The 21,187-nt window shown below is 44.9% G+C and overlaps 1 protein-coding gene across 1 annotated transcript in view; it reads left to right on the forward strand.

Annotated features, from left to right (window-relative positions):
* The first annotated feature begins 17,184 nt into the window (after nt 1-17,184).
* Nucleotides 17,185-21,187, forward strand: part of APCDD1 (APC down-regulated 1) — a 30,339-nt gene continuing 26,336 nt past the window's right edge. The window contains exon 1 of the mRNA XM_079784085.1: nt 17,185-17,831. Coding sequence (XP_079640211.1) covers nt 17,774-17,831 — 58 coding nt within the window. The 5' untranslated portion in view covers nt 17,185-17,773. The remainder of the gene's footprint in view (nt 17,832-21,187) is intronic.

Raw genomic sequence — 21,187 nt, forward strand, 5'->3', positions numbered from 1 at the left:
AAACAACAACACCCAGCTAAGTAACTTCCCACTGACATGAGTTGTTATCACAGGAAAAGATAAAATTTCTGAAACATATTGCCTTTCATTAAGAAGAAAAAACATACTACTTATTTTTATATTAGACAACTCTCCTAAGAACTTTACCATAACAATAAATCTCAAGGTGGTACCCAAAATTTTCATGTTAACTCACAACCTCATTACAAAGTTTTGTAAATATTTCCCATGTGAAGTTCTTAGTTTGTGGAAATGCAAGGGAAGCAGGAGAGAGGCTGCCGCCCACCGCCTGTGAAGGTCCCACTGGGGCTGTGCCTGTGACAGGTGACCTGAGACCTGAGACCTCCTGATACATAGAGCAAATGAGGGTATACAAAATTAGAACAACTTAATTTTTTCTTACTTTTAACGTAAGAATAGTAGTAAGTAGAAGTGCTGCTATTTTCTTCTGTCTGCTCCCCCGTCCCCCCACGAGGCCAGAAGTGCACAAGGACTGCATTGGAAATCCCATTATCATGTTCGGGTGGGTCTCCAGTCTAAGGTCTGGGACTAGGCAAAAAGTATAATCAGGTTGTATGGTGTCAAGTCTAAACAAACCAGTGATACCCAGAAAAGTTGATGTTGGTTAACTCCTTTCTCTCCATATAAAGGACCTGGGGTCAGGGAGGTGTCGGTGGTCTTTCCTGACTCGGCTTAGCTAGGAGTAAACATTCCATGAGCATCCAGTAGGGGCACAAGGAGCTTCTTCAACCCGCCTCAGTACACAGGGTTGGGACTCAGAGAGTCCATGCCAGAGCCAGCTGACAAGGAATCCAATGTTCCGAGCTGCCCTCCCAGCAACCCAGGTGCTCACCCTGCTCAGGAATGCACACCTGTGTGCTGGGGGTGTTGAGTCAGTTCTCTCGGCTGACCATTCTTCTCAACAGACAGTGATCTCTTCTCCCATATTCACATCCCCGCACATAGCCTTTTTTTCTTTATTGATTAAGGTATTACAAATGTGTCCTTATCCCCCCATTGCCCCCCAACCCCCACCCCCACTCATGCCCTCACCGCCCTGGTGTCTGTGTCCATTGGTTAGGCTTATACTCATGCATAAAAGTCCTTTGGTTGATCTCTCTCCCTTACCCCCACCCTTCCCTACCTTCCCTCTGAGGTTTGATGGTCTGATCGATGCTTCTCTGTCTCTGGATCTGTTTTTGTTCATCACTTTATGTTGTTCATTATATTCCACAAATGAGTGAGATCATATGATATTTATCTTTCTCTGACTGGCTTATTTTGCTTAGCATAATGCTTACCATCCATGCTGTTGCAAATGGTAAGAATTCCTTCTTTTTTACCGCAGCGTAGTATTCTATTGTGTAGATGTACCACAGTTTTTTTAATCCACTCATCTGCTGGTGGGAATGCAGACTGGTGCAGCCACTGTGGAGAACAGTATGGAGTTTCCTCAAAAAACTAAAAATGGAACTCCCATTTGACCCAGTGATCCCACTTCTAGGAATATATGCCAAGAAACTAGAAACACCAATCAGAAAGGATATATGCACCCCTATGTTCATAGCAGCACAATTTACCATAGCTAAGATTTGGCAATGCACATAGCTTTTTATTCCCAGTTTATTTTCCCTCATTCAGTCCCCGAGATGCCCTCTCCAAGGAGGTCACCAGTGTCTGCCTTTTGAACTTCCGGGAAGACTGAGGCTGTTACAGGTAGGTGGGGTATCCAGAACCTGGCCACCGTCCAGTCCTCAAATATTCCTTAAGCCAAAGCTCCCTAGTGCTGGAATGGACTCTGACCCCAGGTGGCAAAATCAGGCAGCCCCTAGAGGGCAGCAGCGCAAACAGCCTGAGTAACAAGAGCCTGTCCTTCCCCAAGGAGTAAATTCAAGAGGTCCCAAGGATGCAAAACCAACTCACCTCCCACCCAGATTTGTAGCTGAAGCTGTGGTGACAGGAGGGGTCCTGTCCTCTAGGAATCCATTCTGGTTTGAGTGGGCAGAAGGGGCGACCATCAGCACTTCCCAGGGGACAGGGGCAGCAGTTGTAGTGGCCGTTTTCAGGGTCCAGTGTCAATGGTATCCACAAGGCAATCTGCGCTGTCTTGACTAGACCAGCTCTATGCTTTCTGTTAAAATTAGCTAAAGTTGGTCTCTGTTCCTTTACAGCCCACAACCCTAGCTCGCACAATTAGATGTCAAGGAGTGATTTTAAGACAAAGGTGAAGAGTTGCGATCAGCTCTCAGAACTGGGTGCTCGCATGGGCTAGCACCATTAGGCACATGTCTGGTCAGTTTATCGAAAAGGCTTCTCAACTATTACCACCAAGCACCCATTTGTTGGCACTCACGAGGCACCAGGCACCATGTGCAGAGCATTCTGTGTCATCGCTTCTCATCCTCACAACAATCCCGTGAGATTCTCTATGAGATTCGCACTGCTGTGGTTAGCATTTCACAAATGAGAAAACAGGGCTTTTAAAAGATTGGATAATTCGCCAAGGCTTTTGGAAGATTGGATAATTCGCCAAAGTTGCATAACTAAAGATTTGAATCCAGGCCCATCGTACCACAAAGTCCATGCTCTTACGAGCTGTAATACTCCAGCCCGTGCATTTATTACCATGCATATCAGCAACATTTCTCTGAGCCTGACTGGACCTCACAATTTGATCCAGTATGAACTAATTTTAAAGTGGGGAGCAGTTTCGACCTAGACATTTGGACCTCTGCTGCCAAAATGCTGGTTTGAGAAACAGCTGTCAAAACAGCCAGTGCAGATCACTGTAGATGTGGTTGTAACCTTCAGTATAACTGGAAGAAAAAAAAAAAGCCTAAACCATTATTGACTCCATACCCTTAAGTAAGAGAAGAGAAACCTATTTTTCACCATTCAGTGGTCTGTGGGTATGCTCTCCTGGGAGCCCTTGAGCACACTGCCTCAGAGGCCAAATACCCCAGCAACGAATAAGGTAGCCTAGTGGTCTTATCTTACCCAAAAGTCACCAGGAGACACTATCTGAATTATTCCTAAGCCTCTGACCAGCTGTCTTCCTGTCTTGTCCCAGCTAGTCCTAACCACATTGGTGCTACATAATCAAGCATCTCTTCTGTCATTGGTCTTGAGGCTGGGCGTAGCCATCACTAGGAGTTGGGACAATAGAAAATCAGTGCTCTGAATGCTCATTGAATGCAGACACAAGCCCCAGTCGCACCTCCCTGTGCGCTGCCTTCCAGCAGATGGTTTAGTTTAGTTTTACAAAGCCATGTTGTCTAATCTAGTGACACCATCTACACTGCATATACTTCTTAAAAGGAGTTGGTTCTGGACTATATGGTTTTAATATTTTCTCTCTTTGTATGAATGTTAGTGTTAAAATGCTCAAAGGAGGTTGTGAACTGGCTGACAATATTAACTTTGAGTTGTTTTGTTTTTCTAGTTTGTTCATATTACCATGTGTATTCTGTGAATATATATAGCAGACAACACACACGCATGCGCGCGCACACACACACACACACACACACACAGCTTGATTGGTTAGGAGTTGCCTGAATATGGCTTCACTGCATAGTATGATACAATGTCAATTAATACTATTATTATTTTTCTTTGTGTGTGTAACTGACTGGTTTTTAGGCATTTCATATGTTTTATAGACTGTAAGTAAAAAGCAAATGAGTTAAAGCTGAACTCTTCCATTTCTCCTTTGTAACAATTTCTGTCTCCACTTGAGATTAAATTAACTTAATAAATTGAAGATGCACATCTTCCTATTACTAGAAGTTGTTCTACTTTGAATGAAGAAAATAAACAAAGGGGCTATTTTAAACAAACAGGAAAAGCCCACCTCTCAGCAGGACTAGAAGGAACTCTGCATTTCCTCTCTGGAAGAGCCACAAGACTTACTGCAATCGGGCAAATGATTCTAGTTTTACTGTTTGTTTTCTAACTTTTCTTTTCTATTTATTTTAACTTGAAAGGGTTTTGTATCCAAAAGGAGTAAAAATTGTGAAAAATTACTTTGGAACTCTAGCTAAGAAAATATTTCTGCTTTCACCTGCAATAACAAACCTCTTTCCACAGTAAGAGAAGCAATCGGAAGGCATCTGTAGGACTCTGTCCAGTTGGTTTACTTAAGCCAGGTACACTAATTCTCGTGATGAGCTATAAATAAGTTGGTTATAGCTGACATCTACATACCAAAGTCCCGGATGTGAAAATAGATTTATCTTTTCCTAAGGTAACACTGATATGTCAGAGTAATTTTCTTGGGTCTTGGTTCAGCCATACCCCAGCCCCAGGCCACCATCACCACGTTCTGGATCTTTGACCCATCGGGAGCTCTGTCTAGAGCCTGCAAAGTCCATCATGACACAAAGTGCTACTTCCAAATGCCTACAGCGTTTTCCCATTTAATAAAGTATTCTTGGCCAACACGAAGGACTGGCAGAATATTCAATTATGGGACTGTGGTAGGCAGTTAGACAGACTTGAGCAGAGCAAGGATATTGGGCCAGGTACAGAAGGTCACCAGGGAAGAAAGCCCTGGTTGCCTAGCAAAGGACAATTGTAGGGTGGAACCTTGTCCCAGGGAGATCTTTTCTCTCCTAGCATATCTCTGGTCATTCGGTTTGGACCCCCTGACCTTTCCTCCCTAGAGATAACATCTGGGCCTCAGTTGTATTTCAACTCCAAGACCAAAAAAGCAGCAAAACTGGACAAGCAACACCATGCCAGGGCTGACCTCAGGACCAGCTGCATTTAATAATGACCCCCTGCCCTGGCAATGACCAATCAATTAGTAGAGACCCCCAACCCTGAAAGGACACACCTGGAAAGCTGATGAATATTCTATTGAAATCTTCCCCTGGGACCTCCCCTAAAATCTCACCTTTAGAACCCTTAGTACAGAGGACCCAGTGTGCTCTCCCTCATGCCTTTCTTTCCCTTCCCTCTCCCCCTCCCCCTGTCTCCAGGCAGGCTATCTTTACCTTCCTCGCTTCTAAGCACCAAAGGCCCTTCCTTTACCTCTATAACTTGTTCCCTAAGACCATTTCTTCTACAAATTACTTCTTCCAGCTCTGTGTTTTTCCAAATAAATATTCTCTTATAGTTTGAGTCTTGGCTCTGAATTCTTGCCCAGCTAGATTCAGTATGGAGGTTGCTGAACCCAGGTCCAGTCTGACTCCACTCTTCTAACACTTGGTGCTGTTCTCGCTGCCCCCAACAGGATCATTATCTAGCTCTTGAAAGACATCAACATCCCATCAGCGAGGCCACTGGCCAGTAGAGAACAGGGACCAGGAATCTTGAATCTCCAACTTACCAATGATAGAGAAATCAGCACCAGAAAATGGAAGATAGAGTTATCAGGGCAAAGCATGGAATGAAAGTATATAGAAGTTTTGGTTACTGCCCTGAATGTTGTCTTCTCCCAAGTAAAACCTTATAGAATATATTAGGACTGAATAAGTGGGAGAAAAGGAGAGAGGAGAGAAGAGGGAGAGAGAGAGAGAGGGAGAGGGAGAGGAAAAAGAAAAGGGAAAGGGAGAGGGAGAGGGAGAAGGAGATGAAGAGAGAAGAACAAAATATGAGAAGTAAATAATCCTATCTAAATAAATATTTATGATGATTATCTGTAGCCAAGTCCCACTCTTTCTCTTTGCTTTCACACGAGGAAGGGAAGGGTTTTGTAACCTCATTAATGCTTCAGATAATATAGATCCTGAATTTGTATTACATAGGTGGAAAGCAGAATAGAACTAGATAACAGTAACAAGTTAGAACAAAACCAAAAGGCAACACTCCAGTGGCATTACCAAATTCTCCACCACCAGCTAAAAATAATAAATAAAACAATCAGAGCCATAATGTAAATGGAAGAGAAATCTGGCTTCCCTGAGTTCAAAATAAACACAGCAAAGCCAAGTCTCCTTCTCTCCCTCACTCATACCCCTACTGGGGAGTGAACAGCCTCTACAAGCACAGAGGCTCAAGGCAATGCAAGCCTTAGCAAAGGTGAGATGCCCTGGGGTTGGGTGGTTATTCCAGATGGTACCTTTGTATCAGTGTTGCCCTCTCCTTCCAGCGGATCCCTGAAATTCCACCTTTCCAGTTTCATTCTAGCTCAGGGTTTCCTCTACAGTTTAAAAGTTAGCACTTTGGGCTTAGTGATTGTTTATATTTTAGCATTAATGAATTGATGAGATCAATTCTTGTTTTGTTAAAGAGGAAGGGCAGAGTACATGAGGGCACTCTGGTATCTATGGGCAAAGGAAGGAAGCCCCATCAGATGAGTACTGGGCGTGGCAGAGTGGAGCATGGCCCAGGGCTGCCCAGGGAAGAGATGGGAAATGCATCTTTTTGAAAGTCTCTCCTCTAATCCTAATGCTCTTCTGTGCTTTTCTAGAGGGAAATAGTGATACACTTATGTAGACAGTGTTTGAATCACAGTCGATGCTAAATAAATGCTTATTGAATGAATAAATGACTTAAAGTAGACACTAAGGCTCTCCCTTAACCTATTGCTTCAGTTTTAAGCAATAGTCATTATTGGAGACCCACAATGTGGGAGAATATGAGAGATAATTCAAGCTACAGCCCAGAGGGCCTAACCCTCCAGGTTCCTGGTGCCTTAACATCCGCGAGGCTACTGAGGACAAGCCTGTGCTGAGTGATTTACATAATCCATGTCCTTATTGCACCCACCAGCTTGAAGAGGTAACTATTTCACTATCATGACCGTTTCAGAGATGAAAAGCCTAAGGCTTGGGTTGCACAAGGGCTCACAGACAGTAAGTGGTAGAGACATAATTTTAATCTGGTTCTGACAGAACCCAAGGCCTGCCCTGCTAACCACAGGGCTATACTGCCTCTGTTGTTGTTGCAGAAGTGAAAATATGCTGCCATGTGTATTATTATGCTTCCTTCCACTATTATCACACTTGTTTGGAAAGGTCCTAGACATAACTTTGTAGATCCTCATGGGAAATTATTGGAAACCGATGATTTTCAAATCAGGAGCATATTTGCCAGCAGTAATTTCCACACACATTTGAATATACTTGTATCTGCAGATTTTAATTTTAAAGAATATTCTCAAAGCTACATATATTCTCAAAGGTGCATGTATGTGTGTATGGTGCACATGTGTATTGCTGTATGCATGTGAAAGAGGGAGGCAAGAACAGAGAGAGCAAGTGTTGTGCCTTCGGGGACTGTGCGTGTCTCATCTTTGACATCACCTTCTTTACAATGAGCTTTCACAGGCGCTTCAGAGAATCATGGGGCACTCGGATGAGCTGATGGACAATGTGCGTGGATGTTCTCCTGGTTGACCTTTGGCGCCTCTCTGTCCTGTCCTGCAGCAGCCACCTGTTTTTCTGGACCACCTCTCCCATGTGCACGGCTAGTCCTCCTGCCCTGCAGACAGGCACACGTTTGCTCCATCTCCCAGGGAAGCACACATGCCTCTTCACATGCTCCTTGTCCTCCAACGCCCAGCTCTACGCCAAGTACAGCGTGGTAGTTAGGAGCCCAGGATCTGGAATCAGACATCTGACTACAAATCTTGGTTCAGCCTCTTTTTAGCCTTGGAACCTTGGGCAATTAGCACCTGTAATAATGGATTTCTCTGTGGGTAAGATGGGGATGATAATGGCTCATCACTCATCAGTTATAAGAATTGGATGCTAATTCAGGGGCAGCCACAGTTCAGCATCCAGAGGAATGTGAAGGATAAGGGACAAATAGGGTCTCCACACCTTAACCTGACACATATTTAAATCTCACTTCCACCCCTCTCTTCCAGGGACACTGGGAAACACAATACTTTAGCAGGTCAAATTCCCACCCCAAATAAAGGATGCTGATACTAAATCAAAAGGCTAGATAGGTATTAGGTAGACACCCAGCCACTGTCACATTGGGTCATATGCTTTTCATATGGCATATACCCTAGCCTTGCATATCCTTGATTCTAAGTTTAAAGAGGTTGAATAAAAATGTCATTCTCTCAAAGGTAACATCCTTTAAAGAACATATTTCTTAACATCAGGAGTTATGCCTCCGATGGCTTTGGAACACTACATACCAGAATGCTGGGAAATCAAGATGGCTTTAGAATTGCTAGTGGCTGCATTCTCTCCACCCACCAAAGCCAAGTCCAAATAAAAGTTCTTCTGCTTTCCTTTGGGGCAAGACTTAGAATGGGGATGGGACTAAGGAAGCCCTAATCTCGCAAATGGGGAAACTGAGACCATGAACTGTTAGGGACAGAATTAAAAATAACCCCCCCTACCTGTCTCCTCACTGTCTCCCAGCTTTCCCTGTGGTCTCATGTCACCCCATCTTAGGTTATCAACTGAACATTTTTAGAAGTTATGATTCTCAACACACTCCTCACACTGGCTGTGAGCTACCAGGAACAGGGATTTGATTTGATCCACATTTTTATTTCTAGCAGCTAACCAGATACCTGGAACATAGTATTCATTCTTTCAATCAGTCAGCAAACATTTATTTAATGCATGATTGTGCCATGCCCTGTCCTGAATGCTGGCTTGAGGCCCTGCCTTCCCACACCCATCCAATCATGTGAACAGCCTTCTTTATTCAACAAATATCTACTGAGAAGCAAGTCTTATTTCTCCTCTCACACACCCCTCATGTCTTAGTTTAGGTATCACTTCCTCCTGGAAGCCTTCCTGGATCTCAAGCCACACGTGCCTCCATTTCTCCATGGCAGCCATATTTGTTGAATAAAGAAGGAAGGTTTTAAATATTTCTCTTTCTTTGCTGTTTGGCTCTCACTTTATGTCAATTTAATTCTCAGATTGCTCTGTAATATGATTTTTCCTTATTCTTTTTTGTTCCTGTTCTTTAGCTTATTGGAAACAGTGATATTTGTTTTCAAATTGCTTTGCTACAATCTAATTTTAGTGATTGTTTCTACAGAAGTCTCTGGTCATAGACATGTTCTACCACCAACTTACTCTTTGAGTTAACCTGGCCAGCAAGGGAGCACCTACATCAGCATCATTTATCATCCAAGGTGAAGACTTAAAAAGTGATGGAGCTGGACAAATGACCCTGGCGATCATTGTAATAAATACTTCCGTCTGCACAGTGCTTTAGGGCTCTTCAGCTCCAGCACCCACCTTCTACACCGGGTTCTGCCTTGCACAAACACTTGGGCTCCATGGCAAGGACATTTCTCTATGGCAGGGCAGCAGGTGAGTGTTGGGAGAGGAGAGGGTTGTCCATGCAAAGTTTTGTGCAAGGTCTATTTTAAACCTGTTACTGAATTCAATACAATGTGTGGCATTAGCCATCTTCTCTTCTTTTAGCAAGTAGTCCCTCCTCTAAGTGTCATGTCTCATGAGATCTGTCTATAGCAGTAGCTTCTATGGAATTCGTGACAAGGTAGCACCATGTTAACTTCAGTGGGGCTGGCAATGCCTTAGTCTCACTTCCATGAGGCACAGAACCGACCTCTGCCCTCGGTATAGGCCATGTCCTTAGGGCTGCTAAGCCTTGCATCCTCAGCATCTCCAGCTGTGCAGCGGCAGGGAAAATGTCTCCCAGGCTTCATTCTCCACTAACCTACTGAAAAGATGGGTCAGATTTTCTGAGAAGTATGGCAGAATGTGTACCAGAATGTAGCCTCTAATTTCTGTCCTTTGTCCATCTCTGCAACAAGAATGAACACCTCAGGAGTCTTCTCCCCACGGCTTGCCCTCATAAAGTCACAGTGGCTATGCTGTAAGGAGGGGCACAGGGAAACAGGTACTAGGACAGAGGCCAAAAAAAAAAATCATGAGTACTACAAACAGGGTTCAATCGACGAGTTTCACAGAAACTTATGTCATGATTATAAGCAAGAGTGCACTGTGAAGCAGAAAACACTTGGGTGGTAGGATAGAAGAACCTATATCTCTGGAAGCAGCAAAGCCAGAATTGATGCAATAAAGGAAAGAATAGTGAAGCAGATATACACTTAAGAGGAAATTCGAATTACAATTAATTGAATAATGCCTCATACGGTTCTGCCTTCCAAGTTTTTAATCATTACAGAAGAGAAAATATAGATCTGTGAAAGTGGAAGATGCTCTAAAATGAGATGGGGGATCTAGTGTCTGGCCCCAGCTCCAGACCCGATCCTCAGTTTGTGTGACTTTGGGAAAGTCTGACTTCAAGGGGCTTCAGTCTCCTCATAGCTCTGAGCCCTCTGGCTGTGACCCAAGATCTTCGACACCCATCACAGATAGTCTCCACCTCCCCGAGTTTAAGAGTATCTGCTTGGCATTTCTCCCATCTACTTTACGGTCAACTGTTTCACTTCTGACTGTTCTGGAGTTGCTCAACCCTTCTCAAATTCCAAGATGAAAGAAGTGAGGTCTGGCGTAAATGCCGACAGCCCGACAGGACAGCTTGACCACCTGCTCCATCTCTGGAGCATCTGTGGACACCATGTGTGATGGTGACTGTGAGCTAACCTCGCTCGCAGTCATGCTATTCTGCCCACAGCTGTATGGCCATCCCCACTGACATGGGGCCAGCCAACTAGTCAGCGTTAGGCTCTGACACAGAGAATCCTTCCTAAACAAGCTGGCTCTCTTGTTCGGGATGAGTTTACCATCTTGTTGACCCTTGCTCTATGAGCTTGGTTGGTGTGTTTGATCCAGTTTCTTACCTCCTTGTTCATTTGCCAGTATAATTTTGCCAGCATATTTGTTGCTTTTCATTTGACTCAGTGGGTCCATTGCAGGAAACTTTTCTAATTGTTTGAGAGTTTAGGAATAGCTACTAATTTTGGTGCGAGGCTAAAGCATACAAAAAGTTCCAGAGACAAAATGTGAGAAACTAATCTTTATATGCATGTGATGTTTTCCTAGATTGATATGGTTAATTTATTTTCAATTGAACTCTGTGGATTTTTGAGTGCCTGTGTCTATTTATAAAAGTTTCCCCCCTGCTGTCTGCCTAAGGTTAGAGGCAACAAAAACACAAAGTTTCTGTATAAGGAAAAAACAAAACAAAAACAGATTCTAAGTGAAGATCTGATATGCTCCCACATAAATGAAGTATTGTAGTGTCTAGAAATTCAGATTGTGGAGTGTTTTATGTCTTGAGAAGATCTGTAGAGACATTATAAACCTCTCCCAACTTCAAGCTTGCATCTCTAAATCAGAACAGCCCTGGCTGTCATCTGGTCTTCACAAAATTGCATGAAGATCAAAAGAGACCAGGTATTTGGAAGTCTTTTGAGAATTACAAAGTGTTAAAAATACGGAGATGAAGCATCGCTACAGAGTTTGTGACCTCGAATTTGGTGGCTTAGAACAGCAGTCGCCAACCGGTGGTCCGTGAGGTCCTAAAGGTTGGCGACCGCTGGCCTAGAAGACTGTTTTGTTTAATCTCAGCTCTGAGTTACAGCCTAGTGCTCAGGTAGATGGAATGTGTTTGCAATGGCTATATCACACAGCTCATAGCTCTGAATATGCACAACCCAAAACACAGTAACACTGACATGTACATCCTGAAAGGACTGGTAAAGTCCTATACTGAAAAGTTCAGAGACTCACAACAGCCAGTAAGGATGCATTTTAGTAGCTATCTGATCTTCCCACATATTTTATGGATTTGTAATATCTGTTCTGAAAACTAAACTATTTGAATATTTTACACATAAGACAGTGAAATGCCACACTAAGCATTCAGAACCTAACTACAATAAATGTCCAAATAGCCTATATAGCTTTTTCCTTTTAGCTTGAATGTCTCAAAACACATCAAAATCAACTTTCTACTCCTGGGAGGTAAAAAGCATTTTTTTTTGGTACAACCTTAGAGCTGAAAATAGCACCTTACTGGGAGTTATAAAACCTATTAATTCTACCTCATAAGTTGTATGATTTTCAGACAAATCACTCAATCTCTTTGTCCTTAGTTTTTTCCCATTTGTAAAGAGAAGCTAATAATAGTCAACATCAAAGATAAACAATATTGAATGTGATGTTATGTTAGATGCTGTTCCAGATGGTCAGTTGAATTAAAATATATTTTGTTTTGTATAATGAAAACATATCCAGTGAATTAAAGAAATAGTTATCATAAATGCTTAATATATAATTATTTATAACAGGACTAATCTTATAGTGTTTCTCAAACTCTTTTTCCTTATGCCCCAAGGAGCCTTTTGCCTCCCCTTAAGTTGAGGTTTAAGCACTGTGTTCCTTTGGAGGGCCACAAACCATTGTAATAGCTTTTTTTTTTTTCTTCACGGCTACCCCTTCCCCCTTAAATCAATTTTTGCCCCCTTGGATGAACTTTTACCATTGTTGAGAATGTATGGTCTAGTCTAAAGTAATCACTATTGGTGAATTATTTTTTAGGGTACACTTACATAGTGCTCGACTCCATGCAGGTATATCCCCCCATTTTATAACCATTTTAGGTAACTTAACTACGGTCCTCCAGTTGAGAGATTTGAGCCTGGTGCATCTGGATCCTTAACAAATGTGGTGTACTGCCTCTCACTTGCCAACAATGTTTGAGCGTTGCTATGTGTGCCTTAACAACCCAGGGCATGCTCAGATTGAACACCAGTGTTTGTGTGTCTTCCTGTATCTATAGTTGTGTGCTGCAGTGGCTTGGGGTGGTGCTGGCCTTATAAAGACTCTTTCTTGATGGTCTGATCTTATCCTGCCTCAGCTACTAGCCCAACAAATGTCCTTTATGGAAGGATTTGTAAAGGGGCTGGGAGGAAAATGCAAAACATAATACCCGATTTTCTTCCTGCCTTCAAAACACCAAATACTCTAGTTAAGCAGATAAAGCAGTTAGATATACAAGTCAACTAGCACTACAAGAAAGAATATTATGAGAGTCACATGAAAGTACAGACAAAAATGTTACTGAGGTCCTTTACTGCCTCCTGCTATTATTTCCCCCCAGTGGTAAGGGTCCTCGGTCTTCTCATCAGCACCCCCCAAACAAACTTGAGACAGAGGGTGAACAGACGGCTAATCTAAATCACTCTCATACATATCTAGCCTTACTTTTGGATGGTTGACTATATCTGATATTCAGTACACGTTGCATGGATGAATGAATGAATGAATGAATGAACGAACGAACGAACAAATGAATGCTAAGCTCACAAACATTTTACTTATTTTCTATAACTGCCACAAATGCAATGTAATCCTTAAGTTCATAAATTCAGAAGACTATGCCACTCAAAGGTACATCTAAAGTTATATTTTTAAAAACATCTTAATTTAGAACCAGCTCTATTTTGAAAATAAAATGTACTTTAGATGGGAATATAAATGTACTGAGTTGTGAATATAACTCAGAAGCATGCCACTTCCTAAGCACTCCTCAGGATACTTTTATTAGCTCTGCCTCTGAGGAAGTGCTATAAGATTTTTTTGCAATTTAAAGTCTGTACTATTTATTAAAGTCCTGCTGTAGACAAAATGCTGAACACACTGGCTTAGGTGTTTTCAGTATTTTGAAAATAGGTGCTGAAAGAAGCATAGAAAAGACTAAGCACCATTCCTGTCCTCCAGATGTTTATAGTCCAGAGGAATTACCCCGGGTCACAGGCTCAGCAATGACATCTAGCAACTTTCAAGAAAAGTCTATTTATTCCTGCTGACATTCCCCAACCTCTGAGGATGCAGAGGTAGTAACATGCTTTCAACCATACACGTAGTTGAGCAAGATTTGAAATTAATGTTTTAATTCCTCTGACCCTTCTTAAAGCTATCCTTTCTTCAAGACCTGAAAGGCCTGGACTCTCTGAAATTCCAAATCACCTGCATGATAGCATACATTCAGTTCAGTTTTCACAAGGACTGCATCAGGAGACCCAATTGTAGCATAGGTTTCAAAGGGCACTTGTCCTTGCGACGCCCAGGATAACAATGCATTTGTGCTCTCCACTACTCTGTGTTCACTAAAAATCGAGACACCCTCCGAAGAAAATCAAGCCGAGGTCATCACTCAAGCTCTGTGCCCCGCGCAGATATCCCAGAAAAATTTGCTGGTGATTCAGAATGACTGTGGAAGAGCAAAGGGCCGGTTCTGACTCAAAGACCGAGCCAATTATAGAGGCTCTTAGTTAGGATCAGCGGGGCTCATGGGAAAAGACCACTTGGTGAACATGTGAGAGGCCTTGTGAGCTGGTCACTGAACAACCGTGGGAGCTCCAAGTGTGCCTGTGATGTGCTGCGTGGCTGAGAACTCAGCCCCTTTGAGTCTCTTCTTTCCCATCCACCTGACAGAAGTTACTTATGAGCAGCGCTGAATATTCTAACATACTTATTGATGCTGCTAAGGGAATTCTGTCCAGCTGCCCTGGCCGGGGACTCTCGTGCTGTAACCGGGGGCTGGCTACACAAACTCCTGCTCAAGGCTTGGCCCTTACACAGGGCTGGGAAAATTCTCTGTGCTGGTTTCAGGTGGACGGATTCCGAGTTGGAGCTCATAACACCTTCCTGGAAATGCCTCCCTCCCAATTCTATTACTCTAAGCATATATCCACCTATAATCACTCTAAGACAAATGTAGACTTCATTTTTTCCCATCATTCTCCTCCAGAAGTGAGTACACTAACAGTGAAAGTGAAAAGAATGTAGAAAGGGAACCCTAGAGCTATAGTCTGCACCTTGTAGAGAAGCAGAAGGCGATGCGGGCATATCTGGGAGCAGCAACTCCAGCAAGATGCTATGTTGAAGGTCAAGAACGTAAATCTATGACGCCGCTACATGTGGAAAATAAACTAGCAAAACAAATTTCAAACTGGTGACTTTCAGCCTGGCTATGTTTGTATAACACCAGTGAAACCAGTTGGAAAAACAAAAATTGAATCATCTTGACTGTCAAGATGACACAAATTATGGCTGGTCTGCTGGTTTCCCTCTTCTTCTTTTTTAAGTAACAGAATCAAATAATTATTTAAGTAAATGTATTATCTAATTGTTGCTAAGATGTGATAAATGACCTTAACATTTTTTAATTACTATCAACCCTGTTGCTTATACATAAACACATCATCCCTAACACTCTCTTCTGTTGTTTGCTTCTTTCAAATATCCCCTGGTAGACTAAAAGGCATCAAGTGACTAAAAGACCTAGAAAAGTTAGACTCTGCCTAGCTGTGTGCTTGGTGACAAGGCAAATGTTCTGCTTAAGCAGCTGAAGATGCTGTTTACATCATTTTCAACTGCCCAACACTCTTGAGGAAATCAAGTTCCTGTTTTAAACTTGACTGACCCTTGGGCAACATCCAAACCCACAAGTCATCACCTGCTACCCAAACCCAGCAACAGAGACAAACAAGAGAGACCATGAAGCGATAAGGAACAAAGCTGACCCAGAAAGATGCTTGCAGAGCAAGGCCAACTCAAAATAGTGCTCCTGCTCACAGGCACTATGATGACAATCTTCCCTTTTTTCACAGGCAGGGCGTCTTTCATCTTCAAGATTTGCAAACACTGGCACTTTAATCCTCACAACATCCTTGGGAGCTAGGCAGGTGGTATGAGTTATGATCCTTCATATTAAAGATGGAAAGGTGATAAAAATTAAAGCACATCAAACAGTATCAGCTCCATCACATCAAAAGACCCATGGCTTTCTCAGGATAAAAGAAAGAAAGCAAAGTAAAAGTGGAAACTTTTGCATCTACTTTACTAAGTTTCACATTGATGTTAAGGTCCGACTAGTTTTGAAACTCTAAAGCGTAAGGAGTTTAATTATTACATTGTTCTAAGGGGCAGAGCAAGTCTCTTAGAAAGGCAGGCATTCTTTTTTTTAAGTGCTTTATTTATGAAAAACACCAGCACAGTTGAGTCAAAAAATGTTCTCTTGATTCCATCTGGTCCCAGGCCTCTCCTTAGCGTGAGGAGGAGGTGACATTTGCCCAGGAGACTGAATAAACCTGCTCCTGGGAGTCCTAGAATGGCTGAGGACCTTTGCAAAGGAGAGACCTCTGGATAAATCAGAGTCCCAGGCACTTCAGCCCAACAGGGGAGCCCCCCGTTTGCAGAAAGCAGCTTTCCCGCGCCCTGAGGAATTAAGAGAGTGGAAGTCATTTCTGCCTTTGGGACTTAAGAGCCAATGCAAAATTGAACACACCCCTAGACCCCACAGAACGTAAATAAAAATCAAGAGTTGGCCTGGAAGAGAGGACTACTCACAGAAGGGGCCTGGGTGCACTTTCTGGGGGACTGACAGGGAGTAGTCTTTCTGAGATTTCTCCCGTGTTTCAACAAGTCCTTTGCCTCTGGAAGGGGGAGGAAAACAGAAAGGGCTCCTACACCATTCCCTTCACAGGTTGGGACCTGCGACAGGGCTCCCTGCTCTCCACCGGAGCCCACGCACTAACCTGTGGTGAGGATTTTCAGTTAAAACAAGCGCTGCCCTACTGAGGGAGCCAGGCACTGCGGCATCCCCACCCTGAGCAATTGTCCAGGACTCAACACTTCTCTTTCAAAATCTTCTTCTTCTTCTTCTTCTTCTTCTTCTTCTTCTTCTTCTTCTTCTTCTTCTTCTTCTTCTTCTTCTTCTTCTTCCTCCTCCTCCTCCTCCTCCTCCTCCTCCTCCTCCTCCTTTCTCTCTCTCTCTCTCTCTCTCTCTCTCTCTCTCTCTCTCTCTCTCACACACACACACACACACACACCCCCCAATCTTTGCAACCCAACTTTTCTCAGACCCCACTTGAGACTCCCAGCCTGGGGCGCCCCCGCCCTCCCTTTGGAGCACCTTTCACAGGTGGCGCGCCCATCCCAGTTGAGGGAACGGAAAGGGTCCCAAGCTGCCTGGAGTGGAGGCAGGGAGATGAGGGCACATTTTCCCCTTTCAGGCGGTGCCAGGGCTGTCAGCCCTTCGCAGAAGGAAGCTCCCAAGGAGTGGGCAGCTGGGGAAGAGGAGGGAAAAGGTTGCGCGGAGCCAGGGGGCAGGAGAGGGCCACTTTCGGGAGCAGAGGGGTTGGGAATGAGGCGGGTGAGGGAAACGGGGCGGAGGGAAGGAGGCCTTGGATGGGGAGGAGGAGCGCGGGAGAAGAGGCGAGAGAGAAGAAGGAGGGGAGAGGAGAAGATGAGAGAGGGGGAGTGGGGTGGAGGGAGGAGGCTGGAGAGGGAGGCGGGAGGAGGGAGAGGCGGTGCCCGACGCGCCTTTTCAAGTCTCCGCGCCCCCATCCCCCCGCGGCGGCCCAGGGGGCGGTGGCGCGGCGTCGCCTCCCGACCCCTCCCCCGGCCCCTCCTCCGCCCCGCGGCCCGGCCGCCCCGCCGGCGGCGCTCGGGAAATATGAAGAGGCGCTGCAGCTGCGGCGGCAGTGGCGGCCCTGGCAGCTCGGAGAGGCGCGCGCTGCAGCGGCGGCCGGGGCGGGACGCGGCGGGGCCGGGCGCGGAGAGACCCGGAGCGCGGAGACGGTCGGGCCGGGCGCGCGGGGCCCGCCGGCGCCGAGGGAGCGCGCCCCCCGCGGCCCCCGCGCCGCGCCCCCCAGGTATGGGGCCCCGCGCCGCGGCCGCCTGATCGCGGGCCTGGCCCGGCCGCTCGCAGGCTGGGGCCGAGGAGCGGATCCGCCCCCGTGTCCCCGCGCCCGAGCACTCGCCCCGCTCGCTGTCTTCCCAGGCTGGAGGCGCGAGGGCAGAGCGCGCGCGGCGCCGCGGCGGGTCCCGGGGAGCAGGGGCCCCGGACGCCTAGCGGCTCGAGTGGTTCGGGGCGCGCCGGAGGTCCCGGAGGAGGACTGGAGATGTCCTGTCTGTGCCGCCTCTTGCTCACCTACCTGTTCCCGGCCCTCCTGCTCCACGGTGAGTTCCGGGGAGGAGGCGGGTGGCGACTGATTGCCCGCCGGAGCCCGAGGGTGGGAGCCCCGCGAGCCGCAGAAATCCCCCCGCGGAGCCTGCCTCCATCGCGGCAGCTCCCGGTCCCCGCGCCAGCCCAGCGCAGCCCCGCTTCCTCCTCACCCCGTTTCCTAGGCTGCGCGCCCCTCTCCCCTGGCAGCGCCCAGAGCACCCGGGCGGCTGGAGCTTTCTTTCTGGAAGGGCGCACAGCCTCCCACACAGGACTTTTCATCTCCTGGATCGGTTGCCTCCAGTCCTAGGGAAAACTTTTATCCACTGGTGGATTTCCAAGCTGTAGACGGTCACGAAATCGCAGGCTCCGCGATCTTGTTTCCAAAGTGTCAGCGCAGGAGGGGCTCTTGATGTGGTCCACGCTTTTGTGGGACTGGAAAGAGAAACTGGGATTCTTTAAGCAGAAAAACAGCTCGCGCGCGGGGTTTCTGGGTCCCTTACTAGGACTAGTGTTTTTTTTTTTTTTGGAAAGGCTGGTGATGGGGTTCTCTCCCAAGTAGACTGGACGCAGCCTCAAGGCGCAGGGGACTTCTGATAGCCAAGGGGTAATCATGAACACCAGTCTCCGGAACCTGACTCCTTTTCCCCCCTCATGCCGTGGCTTGATCGTTTTGTTTCTGTGCTTCACGTGCCACATTTTTCTCAGGAGCTCTAGTAAACTCTTACCCAGAGAACATCAGCGCCTTAAAAGCGTTCCAGGAATTGCTCTGAGAAAAAGAACACACTGGCCTGGGAGCCGCTAAGGCTGATTTTGTGCTAGAATGGTGTTGACCACCAGGACAGGCAGAGGCAGAACACAGGGTGCTGATTCACATGTCCCGAGCCAGCTTTCCTCGGTGGGGACACCTGACTGTTCGGTGGAGTGTCTCCACCAGGAGCGTGGCTCTCCGTCCTCAGTACCTACCACAACCGCCCCAGACCTCTGCAGATCACTTCAGCACCCTCCAGGACCACGACATTTCTGAGTGGGACCCACAGCGGATGGATGGATGGAGCTTCAGAATGCATTGCAGTGAGCGCTGCCCAGCAGGCTGTGACCACACTAGAAGACCTAGGAAGGTTAACCTGCAAGCTTTACCTGGCTGTTTTTTTTTTGTTGTTGTTGTTTTGTTTCATTTTTTCTGGAGTCCTACTTTGGGCAGGGGGCTTGGGCGGTGCAGCTCCTCAGGCCTTGCAAACACGTTGGGCTGGGCCAGACCTGCTTGATTGCCAAGGTGTATTCTGCACTCTAGTGATTCCCAGACTTTAAAAGTCAGGATGGAAGGCTTGCAAATCGAGGGCCAAAGAGAGAAGGTATAATTATAGGGTTGCACTCCTAGGCCCATCTGCTTAGAATTACAGAGTAGTTTTCATCTTTGGCTGAAACATGAAACAAATCAGAGCCAATGAACAGATCAAACAGCAGCTGCCACACACACCAGAAAAAAAAGAGGGTGAGGGAGATGAAACAGAGAAAATTGTTCTCTTTTTAAAAATCTGTTGTAATATCTGTGAAGAAAAGAGATCGTATGGTGAAATGACTTTAAAATGAAAAATTACTTAACATTTTTCAAAAACAGATTTTTTTTTTTTTTTGCATGAAACATTGACTTTTGAAGTACAAAAGCCATCCTCAGAGATGCAACCTGCGCCAGTTCATTCTGATCTTGTTCTCCCTCCTCTGAGAGGCGGGGGTTGTAATTATACTTCCTACCCCACTCCACCCAGCTGGGATTTTAATCGCTGGCCGGTAATAAGAGCCCAAGTATGTCCATAGTGAGGTCTGGGGATAGCCCCAAACCTCCAAATTTGAATCTGAGTTGGCTTGAATCCTTGGGATCAGGGATTACCCAGACCCAGCTGTGCCCTATGCTGGAAGAACAGTCTGAACTCCAGATTCTGGAGGACTGTGGAGCCAGACCTCGCGTGTGTCTGCACACGTGTGCGCACACTATGTGCATGTGTGTGTATGACAAAGAGGATAAAAGATTAAAAAACAAAGGTCTGCAAAGTTTAATTGGATGACATGGATAACCCTACAAAAAGTTATCCTGTTTTAAAGTGAATCTACAATGACAGTTATTAATATTGAAGTCCCTTAAAGGATCTACTTAGATCCTGCAGAGAATGTCTGACTCTAGGGAAGAAAATAAACAGTGGGTAGTTGTTCAATGTATAAATCCTCAGGACTTAAGAAAGGCTTGTCATAACTCATTAGGATAAAGGAAAACACCAGGAAAGAATTGGGTATTCTCCCTTTCCCCCCTTTTTTTGCCTGATTTGAAGTATTTTTGACAAAAAGTGGGTATTAATCAGCTTAACCTAAGAGAATGGCTGTGTCGTACTGTAGTTAGGGGTTTTGCAAGCACTTAAAATTCTGTAGTAACAGATGGTGCTTGATCACAAATATTTTAGTAGACATTATGAGTCTGAAGAAATTACCTGAAATCTCCTTAGAATGGCTTAATGATTTCTTCCTGATAAATAAGCATTTTATTTTGCTAACCATGGGGCACCTTTTATCTATTAATGGTAGTGATTAGTAGGTAAAAACATATTTCTGAGATTATAAATATTCTGTGACAGACATTCATAAATTTAGTTTTAGACATCATTAGACATTGTTACACTGATAAATCACATTAGTATGATTAAAAAGTACACAGGCCTTCATGAAGATTCTGTGTGAGGATGCTATTAGATTTGGCATCCAATCTTCTTCTTCTTTTTTTGGTTACTTTTATTTCAACTAATTGCAAGTTATAAATCACCTTTAGGTACTGTTGGTGAGAAAATTAAGCTCTGGTAAGACTAGAATCCATTGTTTATTTTTGCTGTTTTTTTAAAACTGGAAATGTCGTGCAAACTCAAGTTCCAAATTTGATGGCATAAAAGTATACATGTCAGTGTTACTTTCCTCTCCCTCAACTTCTAAAAACAATTGCGTTTCTTAATCCAAATAAAACTATTGGCTGTCGTGAAGGTATGCAGCTGGAAGATGTCCATTATCACTGTTTTCTTTGCTTAGATGAAAAGCCACAAAAATCATTCACTTCTAAAAACACCGATTAGCATGAGGTATTCCAGAAAAAAATGGTGCTTTAATGTAGAGCAAAGTGATAATTCTCTTTGATTTTAAGTTTTGGAGCTGAGGTTGACAGAGATGTTCTTATTCCCCACTGCTGTTTACTTTTGTAAAATTCATGGACTTTTCTGAAAGGCGAAGACATTTTTTAGCTAGTCCCTTTTATTCAAGCATATATTCTCTCAAAAAATTTAAAAGCTATATATTAACAAATGATAGCTTACCCAACAAAATGTGAGGAAATATT

Source organism: Cnephaeus nilssonii, assembly GCF_951640355.1.
Source record: "Cnephaeus nilssonii genome assembly, chromosome: 11".
NCBI classification, from domain to species: domain Eukaryota; kingdom Metazoa; phylum Chordata; class Mammalia; order Chiroptera; family Vespertilionidae; genus Cnephaeus; species Cnephaeus nilssonii.